This window comes from Manis javanica, chromosome 2 (assembly GCF_040802235.1).
Source record: "Manis javanica isolate MJ-LG chromosome 2, MJ_LKY, whole genome shotgun sequence".
Taxonomy (NCBI): domain Eukaryota; kingdom Metazoa; phylum Chordata; class Mammalia; order Pholidota; family Manidae; genus Manis; species Manis javanica.
This window is the reverse complement of record NC_133157.1, coordinates 182,443,568-182,469,126: the sequence shown is the minus strand read 5'-3', so window position 1 is coordinate 182,469,126 and position 25,559 is coordinate 182,443,568. Positions and strand designations below refer to the sequence as shown.

General features: G+C 37.7%; 1 protein-coding gene across 3 annotated transcripts in view; it reads right to left on the bottom strand.

The window, feature by feature from the left end:
- MTDH (metadherin) overlaps positions 1–25,559 on the bottom strand; it is an 89,737-nt gene that overhangs the window by 50,448 nt on the left and 13,730 nt on the right. For all 3 annotated transcript variants that reach the window (XM_036995249.2, XM_036995251.2, XM_036995250.2), the window contains exon 2: positions 10,751–10,849. In XM_036995249.2, coding sequence (XP_036851144.1) covers positions 10,751–10,849 — 99 coding nt within the window. The remainder of the gene's footprint in view (positions 1–10,750; positions 10,850–25,559) is intronic.

Sequence of the window (25,559 nt, the reverse complement as noted above, 5' to 3'; positions counted from 1 at the left end):
ACACTATCTCTATAACCATGAAAAGACAAAACTACAGGCAGACAAAGATCACAAAGACAACACCTGAGAAGGAGACAGACCTAACAAGTCCTCCTGAAAAAGAATTCAAAATAAAAATCATGAACATGCTGACAGAGATGCAGAGAAAAATGCAAGAGCAATGGGATGAGATGCAGAGAAAAATGTAAGAGCAGTGGGATGAAGTCTGGAGGGAGATCACAGATGTCAGGAAGGAGATCACAGAAGTGAAACAATCCCTGGAAGGATTTATAAGCAGAATGGATAAGATGCAAGAGGCCATTGAAGGAATAGAAGCCAGAGAACAGGAACGTATAGAAGCTGACATAGAGAGAGATAAAAGGATCTCAAGGAATGAAACAACACTAAGAGAACTATGTGACTAAGCCAAAAGGAATAATATTCGTATCATAGGGATACCAGAAGAAGAAGAAAGAGGAAAAGGGATAGAAAGTCTCTTTGAAGAAATAATTGCTGAAAACTTCCCCAAACTGGGGGAGGAAATAATCGAACAGACCATGGAATTACACAGAACCCACAACAGAAAGGATCCAAGGAGAACAACACCAAGACACATAGTAATCAAAATGGCAAGGATCAAGGACAAGGAAAGAGTTTTAAAGGGAGCTAGAGAGAAAAAGGTCACCTACAAAGGAAAACCCATCAGGCTAACATCAGACTTCTCGACAGAAACCCTACAGGCCAGAAGAGAATGGCATGATATACTTAATGCAATGAAACAGAAGGGCCTTGAACCAAGGATACTGTATCCAGCACGACTATCATTTAAATATGATGGCGGGATTAAACAATTCCCAGACAAGCAAAAGCTGAGGGAATTTGCTTCCCACAAACCACCTCTACAGGGCATCCTACAGGGACTGCTCTAAATGGGAGCACCCCTAAAAAGAGCACAGAACAAAACACACAACATATGAAGAATGGAGGAGGAGGAATAAGAAGGGAGAGAAGAAAAGAATCTCCAGACAGTGTATATAACAGCTCAATAAGCGAGCTAAGTTAGGCAGAAAGATACTAAAGAAGCTAACCTTGAACCTTTGGTAACCACGAACCTAAAGCCTGCAATGGCAATAAGTACATATCTCTCAATAGTCACCCTAAATGTAAATGGACTTAATGCACCAATCAAAAGACACAGAGTAATAGAATGGATAAAAAAGCAAGACCCATCTATATGCTGCTTACAAGAAACTCACCTTAAACCCAAAGATAAGCATAGACTAAAAGTCAAGGGATGGAAAAACATATTTCAGGCAAACAACAGCGAGAAGAAAGCAGGGGTTGCAGTACTAATATCAGACAAAATAGACTTCAAAACAAAGAAAGTAACAAGAGATAAAGAAGGACACTACATAATGATAAAGGGCTCAGTCCAACAAGAGGATATAACCATTCTAAATATATATGCACCCAATACAGGAGCACCAGCATATGTGAAGCAAATACTAACAGAATTAAAGAGGGAAATAGACTGCAATGCATTCATTTTAGGAGACTTCAACACACCACACACCCCAAAGGATAGATCCACCGGGCAGAAAATAAGTAAGGACACACAGGCACTGAACAACACACTAGAACAGATGGACCTAATAGACATCTATAGAACTCTACATCCAAAAGCAACAGGATATACATTCTTCTCAAGTGCACATGGAACACTCTCCAGAATAGACCACATACTAGCTCACAAAAAGAGCCTCAGTAAATTCCAAAATATTGAAATTCTACCAACCAATTTTTCAGACCACAAAGGTATGAAAGTAGAAATAAATTCTACAAAGAAAACAAAAAGGCTCACAAACACATGGAGGCTTAACAACATGCTACTAAATAATCAATGGATCAATGAACAAATCAAAATAGAGATCAAGGAATATATAGAAACAAATGACAACAACAACACTAAGCCCCAACTTCTGTGGGATGCAGCGAAAGCAGTCTTAAGAGGAAAGTATATAGCAATCCAGGCCTATTTAAAGAAGGAAGAACAATCCCAAATGAATAGTCTAACATCACAATTATCAAAACTGGAAAAAGAAGAACAAATGAGGCCTAAAGTCAGCAGAAGGAGGGACATAATAAAGATCAGAGAAGAAATAAACAAAATTGAGAAGAATAAAACAATAGCAAAAATCAACGAAACCAAGAGCTGGTTCTTTGAGAAAATAAACAAAATAGATAAGCCTCTAGCCCAACTTATTAAGAGAAAAAGAGAATCAACACAAATCAATATAATCAGAAATGAGAATGGAAAAATCACGACAGACTCCACAGAAATACAAAGAATTATTAAAGACTACTATGAAAACCTATATGCCAACAAGCTGGAAAACCTAGAAGAAATGGACAACTTCCTAGAGAAATACAACCTCCCAAGACTGACCATGGAAGAAACACAAAAACTAAACAAACCAATTACGAGCAAAGAAATTGAAACAGTAATCAAAAAACTACCCAAGAACAAAACCCCGGGGCCACACGGATTTACCTCGGAATTTTATCAGACACACAGAGAAGACATAATACCCATTCTCCTTAAAGTGTTCCAAAAAACAGAAGAAGAGGGAATACTCCCAAACTCATTCTATGAAGCCAACATCACCCTAATACCAAAACCAGGCAAAGACCCCACCAAAAAAGAAAATTACAGACCAATATCCCTGATGAATGTAGATGCAAAAATACTCAATAAAATATTAGCAAACAGAATTCAACAGTATATCAAAAGGATCATACACCATGACCAAGTGGGATTCATCCCAGGGATGCAAGGAAGGTACAACATTCGAAAATCCATCAACATCATCCACCACATCAACAAAAAGAAAGACAAAAACCACATGATCATCTCCATAGATGCTGAAAAAGCATTTGACAAAATTCAACATCCATTCATGATAAAAACTCTCAGCAAAATGGGAATAGAGGGCAAGTACCTCAACATAATAAAGGCCATATATGATAAACCCACAGCCAGCATTATACTGAACAGCGAGAAGCTGAAAGCACTTCCTGTGAGATCGGGAACCAGACAGGGATGCCCACACTCCCCACTATTATTTAACATAGTACTGGAGGTCCTAGCCACGGCAATCAGACAAAACAAAGAAATACAAGGAATCCAGATTGGTAAAGAAGAAGTTAAACTGTCACTATTTGCAGATGATATGATACTGTACAGAAAAAACCCTAAAGACTCCACTCCAAAACTACTAGAACTGATATCAGAATACAGCAAAGTTGCAGGATACAAAATTAACACACAGAAATCTGTAGCTTTCCTATACACTAACAATGAATCAATAGAAAGAGAAATCAGGAAAGCAATTCCATTCACCATTGCATCAAAAAGAATAAAATACCTAGGAATAAACCTAACCAAAGAAGTGAAAGACTTATACTCTGAAAACTACAAGTCACTCTTAAGAGAAATTAAAGGGGACACTAATAAATGGAAACTCATCCCATGCTCATGGCTAGGAAGAATTAATATCGTCAAAATGGCTATCCTGTCCAAAGCAATATACAGATTTGATGCAATCCCTCTCAAATTACCAGCAACATTCTTCAATGAATTGGAACAAATAATTCAAAAATTCATATGGAAACACCAAAGACCCCGAATAGCCAAAGCAATCCTGAAAAAGAAGAATAAAGTAGGGGGGATCTCACTCCCCAACTTCAAGCTCTACTACAAAGCCATAGTAATCAAGACAATTTGGTACTGGCACAAGAACAGAGCCACAGGCCAGTGGAACAGATTAGAGACTCCAGACATTAACCCAAACAAATATGGTCAATTAATATTTGATAAAGGAGCCATGGACATACAATGGCAAAATGACAGTCTCTTCAACAGATGGTGCTGGCAAAACTGGACAGCTACATGTAGGAGAATGAAACTGGACCATTGTCTAACCCCATATACAAAGGTAAACTCAAAATGGATCAAAGACCTAAATGTAAGTCATGAAACCATTAAACTCTTGGAAAAAAACATAGGCGAAAACCTCTTAGACATAAACATTAGTGACCTCTTCTTGAACATATGTCCCCGGGCAAGGAAAACAACAGCAAAAATGAGCAAGTGGGACTACATTAAGCTGAAAAGCTTCTGTACAGCGAAAGACACCATCTATAGAACAAAAAGGAACCCTACAGTATGGGAGAATATATTTGAAAATGACACATCCGATAAAGGCTTGACGTCCAGAGTATATAAAGAGCTCACACGCCTCAACAAACAAAAAACAAATAACCCAATTAAAAAATGGGCAGAGGAACTGAACAGACAGTTCTCTAAAAAAGAAATACAGATGGCCAACAGACACATGAAAAGATGCTCCACATCGCTAATTATCAGAGAAACGCAAATTAAAACTACAATGAGGTATCACCTCACACCAGTAAGGATAGCTGCCATCCAAAAGACAAACAACAACAAATGTTGGCGAGGCTGTGGAGAAAGGGGAACCCTCCTACACTGCTGGTGGGAATGTAAATTAGTTCAACCATTGTGGAAAGCAGTATGGAGGTTCATCAAAATGCTCAAAACAGACCTACCATTTGACCCAGGAATTCCACTTCTAGGAATTTACCCTAAGAACACAGCAATCAAGTTTGAGAAAGACAGATGCACCCCTATGTTTATCGCAGCACTATTTACAATAGCCAAGAATTGGAAGCAACCTAAATGTCCATTGGTAGATGAATGGATAAAGAAGATGTGGTACATATACACAATGGAATACTACTCAGCTATAAGAAGTGGAAAAATCCAACCATTTGCAGCACATGGATGGAGCTGGAGAGTATTATGCTCAGTGAAATAAGCCAAGCGGAGAGAGAGAAATACCAAATGATTTCACTCATCTGAGGAGTATAGGAACAAAGGAAAAACTGAAGGAACAAAACAGCAGCGGAATTACAGAACCCAAAAATGGACTAACAGGTACCAAAGGGAAAGGAACTGGGGAGGATGGGTGGGCAGGGAGGGACAAGGGGGGGGAAGAAGAAGGGGGGTATTAAGATTAGCATGCATGGGGGGGAGGGAGAAAGGGGAGGGTGGGCTGCACAACACAGAGAGGAGAAGTAGTGACTCTACAACATTTTGCTAAGCTGATGGACAGTAACCGTAATGTGGTTGTTAGGGGGGACCTGATATAGGGGAGAGCATAGTAAACATAGTATTCTTCATGTAAGTATAGATTAAAAATTAAAAAAAAAAAAGAAATAAAGAAAGAAAGAAAAGGGGGATTACTCCTTGATAGGATAAAACTATTGGTAAATCAAAGATCAACGCATGCTTTAAATATCCTTAATGTTGATCACTTAAAGGGTGTCAGATGATCAGCTATAGAGGTACTCTTTTCTGATAATATTCCTTTCTCTGAATTAAAAAAAAAAAAAAAAAAGCAGTTACTGTGTGCTGACCTCCAATGAGTTCTGCACAGTGGTATAGAGGGCATGTCAAAGTGTGGGCAAAGGGTCTGTTTGTTTCTATGCAGAAGATCAAGGCCTAGCTTGGATACCTAGAAAATGAACTAAGATACGATATGAGGAGGAGCTTCCGGCATCAGCACTCTCTGGAGGACCTGTGCCGGGGGATGATCATCAAAAAGCCTCCACAGGGATCCGGACGATGCTGCGGTTGTGGCTGCATCCAGCCCACCGTCTCCTGGACTTGCCATAGGAATGAGGAGGGAGATGTCTAGGCTGGCATGTGCATACAGTGAGACAACGAATTTGACCGGATCTGTACTGTTGGAACTCAACTAGGAGTTGGGAGGGGTGCAAGGTGTAGCACTCCAAAATCTTATGACTATAGACTATCTACGGTTAAAAGAACATATGGGATATGAACAGATCCCAGAAATGGGCTGCTTTAATTTGTCTGATTTCTGTCAGACTATTCAAGTACAGTTGGACAATATCCATCATATCATAGACAAATTTTCACAAATGCCTAGGGTGCCTAAATGGTTTTCTTGGCTTCACTGGAGATGGATGGTAATTATAGATTTGCTTTTTTTATGTCACCGTATTCCTATTATGTTAATATGTGTGTGCAAATTAGTTAGTAGTTTAAAACCTATACATACTTAAGGTACTCTTCAAGAAGGTATGTCAAAGAAATAATCAATCCTCCCATGTTTCCTTCCATATGCTACCTCTATAGCTTTTCTTCCTCCTTCCTAATTACATCCCTTAAATAGAATTCGTGCCTCATATCGAATTTACTGAGTCCCATAATTCCTCCAGGTGGTAAAGATACCTCGAGACAAGTGCTGGGCATAGAAGCCACAGGGCATAAATCTGCAAAGTAGTAAAAAGCTAACCTTTTCAATCAATATGGCTTCTCTCTCACTTATCAACTTTACACTTCCCTGTATGGCCCCGGAAGATCACTGGTTAGCCAGAGACGGGTAAGATTCCTCAAGGGAGGAACAACCTAAGACAGGCACAGTCGCAGGGGGTCCATCAGGTGAGAATTTGGGGATCAACAGAGGTGAGGCTCAGAACCTCACCCCCCCTGCTTTGAGAGAAATCTTCTGCATCTGTGGAGGTTTTGCTGCCCTTGTCTAGCCTGGATTAATACTTAGTCCATATGCACACACCTGATCATCTGATCATCTACATTTGCCCTCTTACAGCACTAAAGTATGTTTTCTACCTTTATCTTGCATCTACCTACCACTTCAGCATTTTATTAAAAATAAAAATAAAAATAATAATAAAGGGAGAAATGTGGGATCAACATATAAATCAAGTACAAAAATCAAACGAATATTCATATTTGACCTGATTGTTTATAGTTCATAATGCGTGATCAAAACCGAAAGTTTCTGTGTTGAATGCCCTTGTACTGTTCACCATGTAAGAATTTATTCACTATGTAAGAATTCGTTCACCATGTAAGAACTCGTTCGTTATGCTTCAGAAGATTGGAGACTGACGAGAATTAGACTTGAGATGGATTAATGATTGTACATTGAGCATTGACCCCCCTATACTGAATTTTATTGTTGTTAACAACCATTTGATCAATAAATATGAGAGATGCCCTCTCAAAAAAAATAAAATAAAAAGTGTCTTCCCTTATTTTTCTTCAGTATTCAGCAGAGCTTACGCATATTTCCCATACAGATCTATTAAAAAGCATGTATTCACAGGTCAAGACTTAATAAAATTAGTAATTATCATTTTTATGGCTCCACCAAGGACACTCAAAGTTTGAAATCAGCAGTTTTTTTTTTACTGTTGAGTGGACTGCAGTAAAGAATATGACTACTAAAAGTTTTGTGTCATGCCCTTGGATTTGTGCTGTTTTACCCAGTATTGCACTTGCACCATTAATGCAAATATTAACACAATGAAAAAGGCAAATAATGTCTGAAGTATGAAAATAGTTTTGGAGTAACACAAGGATCTCTGGGATTCTCCACAGGGGTCCACAGAGTATATTTTAATAAGTGCTGTCTCAGAGAACTTAAGGGAGTACCTACTACTTACTAGCTAAGTAATCATGGGCAATTCACTAAACTTTTTTAATGAGCTGTATAAAAAGAATGATAATAACTGCCCCCCCCAAGAGTTGCCCATCAAGATAAAGAAATGTGAAAATATTTTGTACACTGTGTAGCATAAGATCTTTTTTAATACTTACAATGAATGTTTACTTAGAATGTACTTATAAATGTACATGTAACAGCTTTTTTAATACTTCTAATGAATGACATAAGAATTTTAGCTGGATACCAGACTTCCTTAACAACCTGATGGTGAGCAAACTTTATATATTTTTGCTTCCACTGCTTCTCTTACACTTCTATCTTAATCCAGACTCTTACAATCATAGATGCAAGACTTACTAATTATAAATGTTGCTCTCAGCTGAACATATCTGTTTTTATCATATCTCCATCTCACCCTGACGTAACTTGTCTAGGGTTTCCCTTGAATCTTATTTTACTATGTTCTTTTGTTTCAGCTGAATAAAGTCTGATTGCATTGATCTATTTCTCTCCCCTGTCAGAACTGGCCTCTCTGCTTCTACTTACTGAAAAACCATCCCTATCCTTAAAAGTCCAGTCAAGTCAATCTTTTATGGCTACTCAGACAGGATAATCTTACTTCCCTGAATATCTATCACTCAATACCTTAATGTTACCTAATTATTTTCTCTTGTGCTAACCTTTTTAAAATTAGACTGCAATTTCTCTGAGGGTAAGTACATCTTACATTTTTTTTATTTCCCCCTTCAGCATCTAGCAGCACAGTGCATTCGGCCTGGCTGACGGCTTATGTGTACTCTACTAGAGACTATCATCAATAAAGCACTGACTTTCATATCAAAATAAAGATCTAGAAAACTATGGTAGTTTATAAACCCAAGATCTGTAACTGTTGTCATATACAGTTTTTAGACAGTTTTTCCTATAAGGCTTATGCAAGTGACAGGGCAAGGTATTCAGTATCACAGCTTAGAGTGCACTTATTCTATGGGCAAATTATACTTCTCAAAGTGCCCAAGATGTGGTTCTAAGAGGAAAGCAAATACACAGTAATGTGTATTAAGGTGCATAAGTAGATTTAAGATATGCTTATTTACAAAGAAAGATAAGAAGTCTTAAAAAAACCCATATATTTAAAACATAGACAGTGCAGTAAGCATAAAAAATAAACTGAAATGAGTCATTCGTACTGAGCCAAATTAAAAAGCAAGTTAAATTCAAGATGCAGGATGGCAAAAACAAACACTAGCTATAAATTGTAACATTTATTACTAAGCAAAAAGTCTTAACAAATAGGCAACAAACCAAAGGCAGAGGCTTTGTTCTGAAAACAAAAAACAAAAAACAAAAACGGCAGCAACTGAAAGGATGAACTGTCAAGTGATGCAAAAGAACATGGGCTTTGGCATCAGAATGAATTGGATTCAAATTCTAATCCACGAACTATAAAATTAGTGAAATCACAAAACCCTTTTATTCAGAAACATTTCAGGGCCCTTATCTATAAAATGGGGCTATTATTAACTGCCTGGCTGAATTTTTAAGAGGATCTGAAATAATACAGAATAGTAAACAGCGCAGACTTTGAAGTCAGATGGGTGTGAGTTAGAACTGACTGTCCTTTACTAGCTTAGGTAACTTATGCTTCAGGTTTCTTATTTGTAAGATAGGTATAATACCACCTCCTCAGCATTCTCGTGAGGATATAGCAACGTGTATGAATACCCTATGAAAACTTAAAATACAACCAGTGAGTGCTCATTAAGTGTCCCTACTATATATATATTCATACATATATACATACTTCACTTTGCCCAGTACCTGCCTGCCATATTATAGATACTTAGCAAATGTAAACTATTATATTTCCTATTATAAGAAACTTCAAAAAGACTATAAACTGTAAATTGTGATTTAACACCTGATACACCCAATATATACATGATTAATTAATCAGAGATGAATGGTAGTTCATCAATATTCCAACTACAAATTTTTCAGGATAACTCAAGGAGTAGAAGCGTAAGTAGGTATAAAATGCTCACTAGAAAGCCCAGAAATAAGGCAACACTAGATGGAAGAAGTACAAATCTATATTAGACATATAAACTATTTACAGTATAAATTTACAACCCCTAAATTGTATACTTACTTGTTAATAAAAATCATTTATCTTTTTTCTGCCTGTCAGACATAAATTTAACTCTTTCCCACAACTATCCTTCATTTTAAGCCATTCTACCTGCAGATGTTTTGGCCCTAGGCCAATTTCATTGGGTTACAGTGGGAGAGAATTACACCAATTCTTTAAAAACAGTTTGAAATTGCAGGCATTAAGAAACTGTAGCAACCATTTCACATCACTACTCTATGGGGCTGGAGGTGCTGCACCCTGGTTCCTGGAAACCACTTACCTACCTATAGTTGTTTTTGTCTGTTTTTTCCTGTAAAGGAGTTATGCGTGTACAGGGTTAAAAAAAAAGGGGGGTGTGGGGGAGTAGCAGGTAGAACACTTAATATAATAAAACAAAGGAAAAGTCCTTTCTAACAATAGCAGAGGTACTACAGTTAAGTTTCTTGTACATTTTGCCTTCTTACAAACAAATTCAGTCAAAAATGGGTCCAGTTCTACAGAACACTGGCAACTGGAAAATGAATGAAATCCCAGGAATGTACCATTTATGGGATATGAAAACTTAAAAGATTAATAATAATCTGTGTATGGAACATTTTTCATTAAAGTCAACTTGTGTCTACTAAGTAGATGATTATGTCTCCTTCACAAGAAAAATCTATTTTTTAATACTTACTATCATAGTACAATTTTGGTAAGCTTTTTATGCCAAAATGCACTGTTAACAAAGTTAACACAATTCTCTTTTCAAATAAGAGGTGTGTCACATATCCATCCGGAAACCTTACTCATATAAAAGATGTTCAAGTCATGAGTAAGTTGTTTTGGCATGATGAATATTTAATAATGCCACAATGTTTAAATCCCTCTGCCCGCAAGCAAACTAAAAAATTTACCTAAACTGTCACCACCCATCTATCTGCTACGATAAATTCAGATTTCCTTAAATGGGGGCTATATATATGTACAATTCTGTGAAACTTTTAGAAAAGCATCATTTTTATATGCCACTTTCTTTATTAAGAGCTTTGCACAGAATTTTGTAGGCTCCCAAATTTACCTTTTCATTTTTCTTGTCTGTCTCTAATGGCTGCTTTATTGTTACACTTCGAGAATTTCGGACTTCTTCCTCAGCCACTTCAACAGTCCGCCCGTTTGGCTGCAGAGGCAACAAAAAAGAATCTTGTTATCAAAGTGTTTCACAGATTGAACCAAAGATTTGTACTCAAGAAACAGAATATACTACAGTCACCTTCTACTTTCTGACCCATATTAAAAAGGTTTTTATATAGTCAAGTTACCTAAGACTTGATGGACTATTGTTCTTAACTGTTTTGAAATAAATAATGAACTTATAAACTAACTTTTATTTCACAAATGTATTTTCTGATCTCACCCAGGTATCAGTCTCTCCAAAAAAATAATGGAATGGAAGGAAACTCAACTGTATTTACACTTTGACCTATTACTTGTGTAATCTCAAAATATTTCATTATCTTTGAGTATTATTTCTACATCTGTAAATGATAGGTCTGATCTATTCAAATGCCAGCAAACTTTTTTGGCAAAGGGGCAGACAGAACATATTTTAGGCTTTGTGGACCAATGGTCTCTGCTGCAATTACAAAACTCTATTATAGCACAAAAGTAGCCACAGATGACACAAAAATGAAAGTGAGATTGAATTTTAATAAACCTTTATTTGTAAATACAGGAAGAAGGGCAGATTTGGTCCATGGGCCAGTTTGTTGGCCTCTATATTAGAAAATCTTTAATATCCCTTGTAACTCCATAATATAATCTAATAGTTCTACTCTTCTGGTATTAAGAAGCTTTACCAACCCACTACTACATGTTGAAAAAGCTACTTCAGCTTTCCTAACACTCTTAAAATAAAATGATAGTACTTAGAGGTATTTATGGGTAGAATTAGTCTGTGAATTCCAAATCTGGCTTTTAATCAGAAGCACTGGTTTTGTTTTGTTTTTTTAAAATATAAACATTTCTGAGTCCTATCACCAGAAATGCATTCAGATTCAGGAGTCTGAAGAATGGAGCCTAGGACTCTTTATTCTAACCTCTTCTTTCTAGGATCTACAATTTCTTTCACTTGCCCATTCTCATATCAACACAAGGTAATAAATCAATATATTAGTTTCAATTGCTTTATTTCCAGTTCTTACAGAATAGACTTTCACCAGATTACTCATTATAGAAGAGCTATAATCAAGAAAACAGTATGAAATGTTCAAAGTTTCTATAATATAACTTCACCTGCATCTGTTCAGAATTATCAGGGACATGAAGCTATAAAAAGAATTAATTTTCTAAAACCTACTTGTAGGCTTTCCTAAGATTTCATGGCAGAAAAAAACAAAAGCTATCTTTTAGCTGATTAAATTCCTAACTAATCCAATTTGATCTGCTGTATCTTAACCAACTTGTTAAAGTCAGACAGCTAATTGCCAAAACCAGGTCTCCCCAGCTTTATTCTTGTTTCCTTTCTTTGTTATTTTGCCACTTGAAGGCTGCCTCTTCTGATCTCTCTCCATGTCTATGTAGTGTGTGTGGGGGGAGGGGAGCAGGGATGGAAGAGGGGGGAAGAGAGGTGGGGGTGGGTGGGGTGGCAGTAAAGTAACCCCAGAAAGGAATTTGGACTTAAGAGCTATATTCACATTGGGAATATAAAACTTTAAATCTGATTTCCAAAAAAGCCACCATTCACTTGTCAATTGTTTTAATTATTTTATTGTTTGTTTGTTTATTTATTTACCTACCTACTTAGGTACTTACTTACTTATTATTTTGATATCATTAATATACATTTACTTGAACATTATGGTTACTAAACTTCCCCTATTATCAAGTTGCCCCCACATACCCCATTACAGTCACTGTCCATCAGTGCAGTAAACATTACTTGTCCTCTCTGAATATACTGGCTTTCCCGTGTTCCCCCATGCCCCGCTACATTATGTGCGCTAATTGTAATGTCCCTTTTTCCCTCTTACCCCTCCCTTCCTACCCATCCTCCATAGTCCCATTCCCTTTGGTAACTGTTAGTCCATTCTTGGGTTCTGTGAGTCTGTTGCTGTTTTGTTACTTCAGTTTTGCTTTGTTCTTTTGCTCCACAGATGAGTGAAACCATTTGAGATTTGTTTTTATCTGCCTGCCTTATTTCACTGATCATAATACCCTCTAGCTCCATCCATGTTGTTGCAAGTGGTAGGATTTGTTTTTCTTCTTATGGCTGAATAATATTCTATTGTGTATATGTACCACCTCATCTTTATCCATTCATCCACTGCTGGACACAAGTTGCTTCCATTTCTTGGCTATTGTAAATAGTGCTGCGATAAACGTATGGGTGCATATGTCTTTTTCAAACTGGCATGCAGCATTCTTAGGGTAAATTCCTAGTAGTGGAATTCCTGGGTCAAATGGTATTTCTATTTTTAGTTTTTTGAGAAACCTCCATACTGCTTTCCACAATGGTTGAACTATTTCACATTCCAACCAGCAGTGTAGGAGGGTTCATCTTTCTCTACATCCTCCCCAGCATTTGTTGTTGTCTGTCTTTTGGATATTGGCCATCCTAATAAGTGTGAGGTGATATCTCATTGTAGTTTTAATTTGTATTTCTCTGATGATTAGCGATGTGGAGCATCTTTTCATGTGCCTGTTGATCATCTGAATTTCTTCTTTGGAGAAGTGTCTGTTCAGCTCCTCTACTCATTTTTTAATTGGCTTATTTACTTTTTGTTTGTTGAGGGGCGAGAGCTCTTTATATAATTTGGATGTCAACCCCTTATTGGATTATGTCATTTATGAATATATTCTCCCATACTGTAGGATATCTTTTTGTTCTACTGATGGTGTCCTTTGCTGTACAGAAACTTTTTAGTTTGATACAGTCCCACTTGTTCATTTTTCCTTTTGTTTACCTTTCCCGGGAAGATAAGTTCATGAAGAACTTGCTCATGTTTCTGTCCAAGAGTTTTATGCCTATATTTTTTTCTAAGAGTTTTATGATTTCATGACTTACATTCAGGTCTTTGATCCATTTTGAGTTTACTTTTGTGTATGGGGTTAGACAATAATCCAGTTTCATTCTCTTATATGTAGCTCTCCAGTTTTGCCAACACCAGCTGTTGAAGAGGCTGTCATTTCCACATTGTATATCCATGGCTCCTTTATCACACATTAATTGACCATATATGCTTGGTTTTTTATCTGGGCTCTCTATTCTGTTCCACTGGTCTATGGGTCTGTTCTTGTGCCAGTACCAAACTATCTTGATTGCTGTAGTTTTGCAGTAGAGTTTGAAGTCAGGGAGCATAATTCCCCCTGCTTTATTCTTCCATCTCAGGATTGCTTCAGCTATTCGGCTCCTTTATTGTTCCATATGAATTTTAGAACTATTTGTTCTAGTTCACTGAAGAATGCTGTAGGTATTTTGATAGGGATTGCATTGAATCTGTAGATTGCTTTAGGCAGGATGGCCATTTTGACAGTTCTTCCTAGCCAAGAGCATGGGATGAATTTCCATTTATTAGTGTCCTCTTTAATTTCTCTTAAGAGTGTCTTGTAGTTTTCAGGGTATACATCTTTCACTTTCTTCATTAGGTTTATTCCTAGGTATTTTATTCTTTTGGATGCAATTGTGAATGAAATTATTTTCCTGATTTCTCTTTCTGCTAGTTCATCATTAGTGTATAGGAATGCAACAGATTTCTAAGTATTAATTTTGTGTCCTGCAACTTTGCTGAATTCAGATATTTGATCTAGTAGTTTTGGAGTGGATTCATTACAGTTTTTTATGTACAATATCATGTCATCTGCAAACTGGGACAGTTTGACTTCTTCCTTGCCTATCTGGATGCCTTTTATTTCTTTGTGTTGTCTGATTGCTGTGGCTAGGATCTCCAGAACTATGTTGAATAAAAGTGGGGAGAGTGGGCATCCTAGTCATGTGCCCGATCTTAAAGGAAAAGCTTTCAGGTTCTTGCTATTAAGTATAACATTGGCTGTGGGTTTGTCATATATGGCCTTTAGTATGTTGAGGTTCTTGGCCTCTATATCCATTTACCTATTTTGTTTGCAGTATTTGTCATGAATGGATGTTGAATTTTGTCAAATGCTTTTTCAGCAGCTATGGAGATGATCATATGATTTTTGCCCCTCTTTTTGTTGATGTGGTGGATGATGCTGATGGATTTTCGAATGTTGTACCATTTTTGCATCGCTGGGATGAATCCCACTTGATCATGATTGATGATCTTTTTGATGTATTTTTGAATTCAGTTTGCTAATATTTTGTTGAGTATTTTTGCATCTATGTTCATCAGGGATATTGGCCAGTAATTTTCTTTTTTTGTGGTGTCTTTGCATAGTTTTGGTATTAGAGTGATGTTGGCCTCATAGAATGAGTTTGGGAGTATCCCCTCCTCTTCTACTTTTTGGAAAACTTTAAGGAGGATGGGTATTAGGTCTTCACTAAATGTTTGATAAAATTCAGCAGTGAAACCATCTGGTACAGGGGTTTTGTTCTTAGGTAGTTTTTTTGATTACCAATTCAATTTCTTTGCTGCTAATTGGTCTATACAGATTTTCTGTTTCTTCCTGGATCAACCTTGGAAGATTGTATTTTTCTAGGAAGCTGTCCATTTCTTCTAGGTTTTTCAGTTTGTTACCATATAATTTTTCATAGCATTCTCTCATAATTCTTTGTATTTCTGTGGTGTCTGTAGTGGTTTTTCCTTTCTCATTTTTGATTCTGTTTATGTGTGTAGGCTCTCTTTTTTTCTTGGTTAAGTCTGGCCCAGGCTTTATTTTGTATATTTTCTCAAAGAACCAGCTCTTGCTTTCATTGATTCTTTCTATTGTTTTATTCTTCTCAATTTTACTTATTTCTGCTTTAATCTTTATTATGTCCCTCCTTCTACTCACTTTGGGGCTCAGTGGTTCTTCCTTTTCTAGTCATTAGTTGTGAGTTTAGACTCTTCATTTAGGATTGTTCTTTCCTGAGGTACACCCGTGTTGCAATATATTTCCCTCTTAGCATGGCCTTTGCTGAGTCCCACATATTTTGTGTTGTTCAATTGTTGTTGTCATTTGTCTCCATATAATGCTTGATCTTTGTTTTTCTTTGGTCATTGATCCACTGATTATTTAGAAGCATGTTATTAAGCCTCCATGTGTTTATGGGCTTTTTCATTTTCTGTTCATAATTTATTTCTAGTTTCATACCTTTGTGATCTGAGAAGCGGGTTGGTACAATTTCAATCTTTTTGAATTTACTGAGGTTCTTTCTGTGACCTAGTATATGATCTATTCTTGAAAATGTTCCATGTGCACTTGAGAAGAATGTGTTTCTGTTGCTTCTGGATGGAGTGTTCTGTAGATGTCCGTTAGGTCCATGTGTTCTAATATGTTGTTCAGTGCCTCTGTCTCTTTACTTACTTTCTGTCTGGTTGATCTGTCCTTTGGAGTGAGTGGTGTGTTGAAGTCTCCTAAAATAAATGTATTACATTCTATTTCCCCCTTTAATTTTGTTAGTATTTGTTTCACATACGTAGGTGATCCTGTGTTGGATGCATAGATATTTATAATAGTTATATCCTTTAGTTGGACTGACCCTTTTATCATTATGTAATATCCTTCTTTGTCTCTTGTTACTTTCTTTGTTTTGAAGTCTATTTTGTCTGATAGTACTGCAACTTCTGCTTTTTCCCCACTATTACTTCCAGAAATATCTTTTCCATCCCTTTACTTTCAGTCTGTGTATGTCTTTGGGTTTGCAGTGAATCTCTTGCAGGCAGAATACAGATGGGCCTTGTTTTTTATACATTCAGTAACTCTATGTCTTTTGATTGGTGTATTCAGACCATTTACATTTAAGGTGATTATTGATAGGTATGTACTTATTGCCATTGCAGGCTTTAGATTCGTGGTTAACAAAGGTTTAAGGGTAATTCCCTTACTATCAACAGTCTAATTTAACTCACTTCGTATGCTATTACAAACACAACCTAAGGTTCTTTTTTTCCCCCTGCTTTTTCTTCCTCCTCCATTCTTCGTATGTTATCAATCATATTCTGTACTCTTTGTATATGCCCTGCATGACATCTATTTAGCCTTAGAAATACTTCCATCCATAGGAGTTCCTTCAAAATGGTTTGTGGGGGGTAAATTCTCTCAGCTTTTGCTTATCTGAAAATTGTTTAATCCCTTCTTCAAATTTTTTTTTTGAGACCAATGTTTTTTTGAGAGGGCATCTCTCATATTTATTGATCAAATGGTTGTTAATAACAATAAAATTCTGTATAGGGGGGTCAATGCTCAATCATTAATCCACCTCAAGCCTAATTCTCATCAGTCTCCAATCTTCTGAAGCATAATGAACAAGTTCTCACATGGAGAACAAATTCTTACATACTGAATAAGTTCTTACATGGTGAACAGTACAAGGGCAGTGATCACAGAAACTTTCAGTTTTGATCACGCATTATGAACTGTAAACAATCAGGTCAACTATGAATATTTGTTTGATTTTTATACTTGATTTATATGTGGATACCACATTTCTCCCTTTATTATTATTATTATTATTTTAAATAAAATGCTGAAGTGGTAGGTAGATGCAAGATAAAAGTAGAAAACATAGTTTATTGTTGTAAGAGAGCAAATGTAGATGATCAGGTGTGTGCCTGTAGACTATGTGTTAATCCAAGCAGGACAGGGCAATAAAACATACACGGATGCAGAAGATTTCTCTCAAAACGGGGGGGAGGGGGGTGAGGTTCTAAGCCTCACCTCTGTTGATCCCCAATTTCTCACCTGATGGCCCCCCCTGTGACTGTGCCTGTCTTAGGTTGTTCCTCCCTTGAGGAATCTTACCTGTCTCTGTCATCCTCCAGGGCCATACAGGGAAATATAAAGTTGGTAAGTGAGAGAGAAGCCTTATTGTTTGAAAAGGTTAGCTTTTTACTTCTTTGCAGATTTATGCCCTGTGGCTTCTATGCCCAGCATTTGTCTTGAGGTATCTTTACTACTTGGAGGAATTATGGTACTCAGTAAATTCGATATGAGGCACGAATTTTATTTAAGGGTTGTAATTAGGAAGGAAGAAGAAAAGCTATAGAAGTAGCAGGCAGAAGAAAACATGGGAAGATTGATTATTTCTTTGACATATCTTCTTGTAGAGTAACTTAAGCATGTATAGGTTTTAAGCTACTAATTAAATTGTGCAGACACATTAACATAATAGGAATACAGTTACATAACCAAAGCAGATCTATAATTACCAGCCATCTCCAGTGAAACCAAGAAAACCAGTTAGGCATCCTAGGCATTTGTGAAAATTTATCTATAATATGGTGAATATTGTCCGACTGTACTTGAACAATCTGAGAGAAATCAGACAAATTAAAAGAACCCATTCCTGGGAACTTTTCACATCCCATATGTTCTTTTAACAGTAGATAGTCTGTAGTTTTAAGATTTTGGAGCGCTACAACTTGCACTTCTCCTAATTCTTGGTTGAGTTCCAACAGTATAGATCCAGTCAAATTTGTTGTTTTCTATATGCACAGGTCAGCTTAGATATCTCCTTCTTCATTCCCAAGGCAAGTCCAGGAACTGGTGGGATGAATGCTGCTACAGCTGTAACAGTGCCTGGATCTTTGTTGAGGTTTTTTGATGATCATCTTCTGGTATGAGTCTTCCAGAGAGTGATGATGTTGGAAGTTCTTCTTCATATCATATCTTAGTGCATTTTCTGGGTAGCCAAATTAGGCTTTGATCCTCTGTATAAATACAAACAGACCCTTTGCCCACACTTTGATATGCCCTTTATACCATGGTGTAGAACTCATTGGAGGTCACCACACAGGAACTGCTTTTTTTTTTTTAAGAGAAAGGAGAATTATCAGAAAAATATACCTCCATAGCCGGTCATCTGACACCGTTTAAGTGATCAAAATTAAAGATATTTAAAGCACGCATTAATTGTTGATTTACTGTTAGTTTTATCCTATCAGGGAGTAATCCCTACCTTCATTCCTTCCTTTTTTCCTTCCTTGCTTTCTTTTTTTTTTGTTATCATTAATCTACACTTACATGAAGAATATTATGTTTACTAGGCTCTCCCCTATACCAGGTCGCCCCTATATACCCCTTTACAGTCACTGTCCAGCACCATAGCAAAATGTTGTAGAATCACTACTTGTCTTCTGTGTTGTATAGCCCTCCCCTTTCTCCCACCCCTCAATTATGCATGCTAATCTTAATACCCCCCCTTCTCCTTCTCCCCCCTTATCCCTCTGTACCCACCCATCCTCCCCAGTCCCTTTCCCTTTGGTACCTGTTACTCCCTTCTTGGGTTCTTTGATTCCGCTGCTGGTTTGTTCCTTCAGTTTTTCCTTTGTTCCTATACTCCTCAGATGAGTGAAATCATTTGGTATTTCTCTTTCTCCGCTTGGCTTCTTTCACTGAGCATAATACCCTCCAGGTCCATCCATGTTGCTGCAAATGGTAGGATTTGCCTTCTTCTTATGGCTGAGTAGTATTCCATTGTGTATATGTACCACATCTTCTTTATCCATTCATCTACCGATGGACATTTAGGTTGCTTCCAATTCCTGGCTACTGTAAATAGTGCTGCGATAAACATAGGGGTGCATCTGTCTTTCACAAACGTGATTGCTGTGTTCTTAGGGTAAACTCCTAGGAGTGGAATTCCTGGGTCAAATGGTAAGTCTGTTTTGAGCATTCTGATGAACCTTCATACTGCTTTCCACAATGACTGAACTAAGTTACATTCCCACAGCAGTGTAGGAGGGCTCCCCTTTCTCCACAGCCTCGCCAACATTTGTTTTTTTTGTCTTTTGGATGGCAGCTATCCTTACTGGTGTGAGGTGATACCTCATTGTAGTTTTAATTTGCGTTTCTCTGATAATTAGCGATGTGGAGCATCTTTTCATGTGTCTGTTGGCCATCTGTATTTCTTTTTTGGAGAATTGTCAGTTCAATTCCTCTTCCCATTTTTTAATTGGGTTATTTGTTTTTTGTTTGTTGATGCATGTGAGCTCTTTATATATTTTGGACATCAAGCCTTTATCAGATCTGTCATTTACAAATATATTCTCCCATACTGTAGGGTTCCTGGTTGTTCTATTTATGGTGTCTTTTGCTGCACAGAAGCTTTTCAGCTTAATATAGTCCACTTGTTCATTTTTGCTGTTGTTTTCCTTGCCCGGTGAGATATGTTCAAGAATAGGTCACTCATGTTCACAGCTAAGAGGTTTTTGCCTGTGTTTTTTTCCAAGAATTTAAATGGTTTCATGACTTACATTCAGGTCTTTGATCCATTTTGAGTTTACCTTTGTATATGGGGTTAGACAATGGTCCAGTTTCATTCTCCTACATGTAGTTGTCCAGTTTTGCCAGCACCATCTGTTGAAGAGACTGTCATTTCACCATTGTATGTCCATGGCTCCTTTATCAAATATTAATTGACCATATATGTCGGGGTTAATGTCTGGAGTCTCTAGTCTGTTCCACTGTCTGTGGCTCTGTTCTTGTGCCAGTACCAAATTGTCTTGATTACTATGGCTTTGTAGTAGAGCTTGAAGTTGGGGAGTGAGATCCCCCCTACTTTATTCTTCTTTCTTAGGATTGCTTTGGCTATTTGGGGTCTTTGGTGTTTCCATATGAATTTTTGAATTATTTGTTCCAGTTCATTGAAGAATGTTGCTGGTAGTTTGATAGGGATTGCATCAAATCTGCATATTGCTTTGGGCAGGATGGCCATTTTGACGATATTAATTCTTCCTAGCCACGAGCATGGGATGAGTTTCCATTTGTTAGTGTCCCCTTTAATTTCTCTTAACGGTGACTTGTAGTTTTCAGAGTATAAGTCTTTCACTTCTTTGATTAGGTTTATTCCTAGGTATTTTATTCTTTTTGATGCAATTGTGAATGGAGATGTTTTCCTGATTTCTTTCTATTGGCTCATTGTTAGTGTATAGGCAAGACACAGATTTCTGTGTGTTAATTTTGTATCCTGAAACTTTGCTGTATTCCAGTATCAGTTCTAGTAGTTTTGGGGTGGAATCTTTAGGGTTTTTTATGTACAATATCATGTCATCTGCAAATAGTGACAGTTTAACTTCTTTACCAATCTGGATTCCTTGTATTTCTTTGTTTTGTCTGACTGCCGTGGCTAGGACCTCCAGAACTATGTTAAATAACAGTGGGGAGAGTGGGCATCCCTGTCTTGTTCCCGATCTCAGAGGAAAAGCTTTCAGCTTCTCGCTGTTCAGTATAATGTTGGCTGTGGGTTTATCATATATTTATTATGTTGAGGTACTTGCCCTCTATTCCCATTTTGCTGAGAGTTTTTATCATGAATGGATGTTGAATTTTGTCAAATGCTTTTTCAGCATCTATGAAGATGATCATGTGGTTTTTGTCTTTCTTTTTGTTGATGTGGTGGATGATGTTGATGGATTTTCGAATGTTGTACCATCCTTGCATCCCTGGGATGAATCCCACTTGGTCATGGTGTATGATCCTTTTGATGTATTTTTGAATTCGGTTTGATTATATTTGATTGAGTATTTTTGCATCTATGTTCATCAGGGATATTGGTCTGTAGTTTTCTTTTTTGGTGGGGTCTTTGCCTGGTTTTGGTATTAGGGTGATGTTGGCTTCATAGAATGAGTTTGCGAGTATTCCCTCCTCTTTTCTTTTTTGGAAAACTTTAAGGAGAATGGGTATTATGTCTTCCCTGTATGTCTGATAAAATTCCGAGGTGAATCCATCTGGCTCGTGGGTTCTGTTCTTTGGTAGTTTTTTGATTACCGCTTCAATTTCGTTGCTGGTAATTGGTCTGTTTAGATTTTCTGTTTCTTTCTGGGTCAGTCTTGGAAGGTAGTATTTTTCTAGGAACTTGTCCATTTCTCCTAGGTTTCCCAGCTTGTTAGCATATAGGTTTTCATAGTACTAATAATTCTTTGTATTTCTGTGGGGTCCGTCGTGATTTTTCCTTTCTCATTTCTGATTCTGTTGATTTGTGTTGACTTTCTTTTCCTCTTAGTAAGTCTGGCTAGAGGCTTATCTATTTTGTTTATTTTCTGAAAGAACCAGCTCTTGGTTTCACTGATTTTTGCTAGTTTTGTTCTTCTCAATTTTATTTATTTCTTCTCTGATCTTTATTATGTCCCTCCTTCTGCTGACCTTAGGCCTCACTTGTTCTTTCTGTTTCCAATTTCGATAATTGTGACATTAGACCATTCATTTGGGATTGTTCTTTAAATATGCCTGGATGCTATATACTTTCCTCTTAAGACTGCTTTTGCTGTATCCCACAGTAGTTGGGGCTTTGTGTTGTTGTTGTCATTTGTTTCCATATATTGCTGGATCTCCATTTTAATTTGGTCATTGATCCATTGATTATTTAGGAGCGTGTTGTTAAGCCTCCATGTGTTTGTGAGCCTTTTTGCTTTCTTTGTACAGTTTATTTCCAGTTTTATGCCTCTGTGGTCTAAAAAGTTGGCTGGTAGGATTTCAATCTTTTGGAATTTACTGAGGCTCTTTTTTTGGCCTAGTATGTGGTCTATTCTGGAGAATGTTCCATGTGCACTTGAGAAGAATGTGTATCCTGTTGCTTTTGGATGTAGAGTTCTGTAGATGTCTATTAGGTCTATCTGTTCTAGTGTGTTGTTTAGTGCCTCTGTGTCCTTACTTATTTTCTGTCTGGTGGATCTGTCCTTTGGAGTGATTGGTGTGTTGAAGTCTCCCAGAATGAATGCATTGTATTCTATTTCCTCCTTTATTTCTGTTAGTATTTGTTTCAGATACGGTGGTGCTCCTGTATTGGTTGCATATGTATTTATAATGGTTATATCCTCTTGTTGGACTGAGCCCTTTATCATTATGTAATGTCCTTCTTTATCTTTTGTTACTTTCTTTATTTTGAAGTCTGTTTTGTCTGATACTAGAATTGCAACACCTGCTTTTTTCTCTCTGTTGTTTGCATGAAGTATCTTTTTCCATCCCTTGACTTTAAGTCTGTGCATGTGTTTGGGTTTAAGGTGAGTCTCTTGTAAGCAGCATATGGATGGATCTTGCTTTTTTATCCATTCTATTACTCTGTGTCTTTTGATTGGTGCATTCAGTCCATTTACATTTAGGGTGATTATTGATAGGTGTGTACTTATTGCCATTGCAGGCTTTAAGTTTGTGGTTACCAAAGGTTCAGAGTTAGCTTCTGTATTATTTTACTTTCTAACTTAATTCGCTTGTTGAGCTATTATAAACACGGTCTGATGATTCTTTATTTCTCTCCCTTCTTATTCCTCCTCCTCCCTTCGTCATATGTTGAGTGTTTTGTTCTGTGCTCTTTTTAGGAGTGCTCCCATCTAGAGCAGTCCCTGTAAGATGCCCTGTAGAGGTGGTTTGTGGGAGGCAAATTCCCTCAACTTTTGCTTGTCTGGGAATTGTTTAATCCCTCCTTCATATTTAAATGATAATCGTGCTGGATACAGTAGTCTTGGTTCGAGTCCCTTCTGTTTCATTGCATTAAGTATATCATGCCATTCTCTTCTGGCCTGTAGGGTTTCTGTTGAGAAGTCTGATGATAGCCTGATGGGTTTTCTTTTGAAGGTGACCTTTTTTTCTCTCTGGCTGCCTTTAATACTTTGTCCTTGTCTTTGATCTTTGCCATTTTAATTATTATGTGTCTTGGTGTTGCCCTCCTTGGATCCCTTACCAATGGAGTTCTGTGTATCTCTGTGGTCTGAGAGGCCATTTCCTCCCCTAGTTTGCAGAAGTTTTCAGCAATTATTTCTTCAAAGACACTTTCTATCCCCTTTTCTCTCTCTTCTTTTTCTGGTACCCCTATAATGCGGATATTGTTCCGTTTCGATTGGTCATTCAGCTCTCTTAGAATTCTTTCATTCCTGGAGATCCTTTTATCTCTCTTTGCATCAGCTTCTCTGTGTTCCTGTTCTCTGTTTTCTAGTCCATTAATGGTCTCTTGCATCTCGTCCATTCTGTTTTGAAGTCCTTCCAGAGCTTGTTTTATTTCTGTATTCTCCTTCCTTAGTTCTTGCATATTTCTCTGCAAGTCCATCAGCATGGTTATGACTTTTGTTTTGAATTCTTTTTCAGGAAGACTGGTTAAATCTATCTCCCCAGGTTCCTTCTCAGGGGAAGATGTAGCAGATGCCGAAGCTGTCTGGGTTAGTCTTGTCTGGATCAAACTTTTTTTGCCTTTTCATGTTGATAGGTGCAGTGGAGTGCTATTGACACGTCTATCAGCTTTCCACTTGGCTCCCGGCCTTTCTTTACTGGGACTACTGCGACCCCTAGTGGCTTCTGTTGGGCAATTGCGTGTAGACTGGGTCTTTGTATCTTGCCCGGCTGGTATGGAGGAAGCTCCCTTGCTGAGGGCGTGGCCAGCCTCAGGCTGCTAATTTGCTATGGCAGGGTCCCGGAGGGGTAATGGATGGGGGGCTGTTTGGTTGTTTACCTCCGTGAGGGGTCTCAGACCTGTTGCCCAGGGGGTTAGTGCGCCTGGGTTTCCCTGGAATTTCCAGCTGCTGGACTGTGATCTGGGATGTTTCCGTCCAGCTGTGGCATCCCTGTCCCTTTAAGACTTTCAAAAAGCACCCCCTTTTCTTTGTCATAGGGGCTTCGGCTTCGGGACCCACTCAGAGGTCTTGCTGTCCTGTTTCCCTAGTTTCCAGTGCTCCACACATGCACTCTGTCTGTGCTCTGGTCCGAACGGCTAGGGCTGGGTGTTTAGCAGTCCTGGGTTCCCTCTCCGTCACCGCTCTGACTCCTTTCCTCCCGCCGGGACCTTGGGTGAGGGACACTCGGGTCCCGCCGGGCCGGGGCTTGTATCTTACCCCTTTCACCAGGTGCTGGGCTCTCGCACATGTCGATGTAGTCAGGCTGTTGTCCTGTGTCTTCTGGTCTCTCTTTTAGGATTAGTTGTATTTATTGTATTTTCAAAAATATATATGTTTTTGGGAGGAGATTCCCACTGTCCTACTCACGCCGCCATGTTGGCTTCGCCTCCCCCTCCTTCAAATTTTAATTATAACCTTGCCAGGTAGAGTATTCTTGGTTCGAGGCCCTTCTGGTTCTTTGCATTAAATATATGGTGCCACTCCCTTCTGGCCTGTAAGGTTTCTGTTGAGAACTCTGATGATAGCCTGATGGGTTTTCCTTTGTATGTGATCTTTTTTCTCTCTCTAGTTGCTTTTAAAAGTCCATCTTTACCCTTGATATTTGCCATTTTAATTATTACGTGTCTTGATGTTGTCTTCCTTGGGTCCCTTGTTTTGGGAGATCCGTGCACCTCCATGGTTTGAGAGACTATCTCCTTCCCCAGATTGGGAAGTTTTCACCAATTACCTCCTTAATAACACTTTCCCTTTTTCTCTTTCTTCTTCTTCTGGTACCCTTATAATGCAAATATTGTTCCATTTGGATTGGTCACACAGTTCTCTCAATATTCTTTCATTCTTAGAGCTTTTTTCTCTCTGTACCTCAGCTTCTTTGTATTCCTCTTCTCTAATTTCTATTCCATTTACCGTCTCTTCTACTACATCCAATCTGCTTTTAAATCCCTCAATTTTATGTTTCATTTCAGATATGGAATTTCTTAATGATTGAATCTCTGATTTAAATTTGTTCCTGAGTTCTTGAATATTTTTGTATACCTTCATAAGCATGTTTATAATTTTTATTTTGAACTCTCTTTCAGGAAGATTGGTGAGTTCAGTTTCATTTGGCCCTTTTTCTGTGGTTTGTGAGATTTTGGTCTGAACTATGTTCTTTTGATGTTTCATATTTCT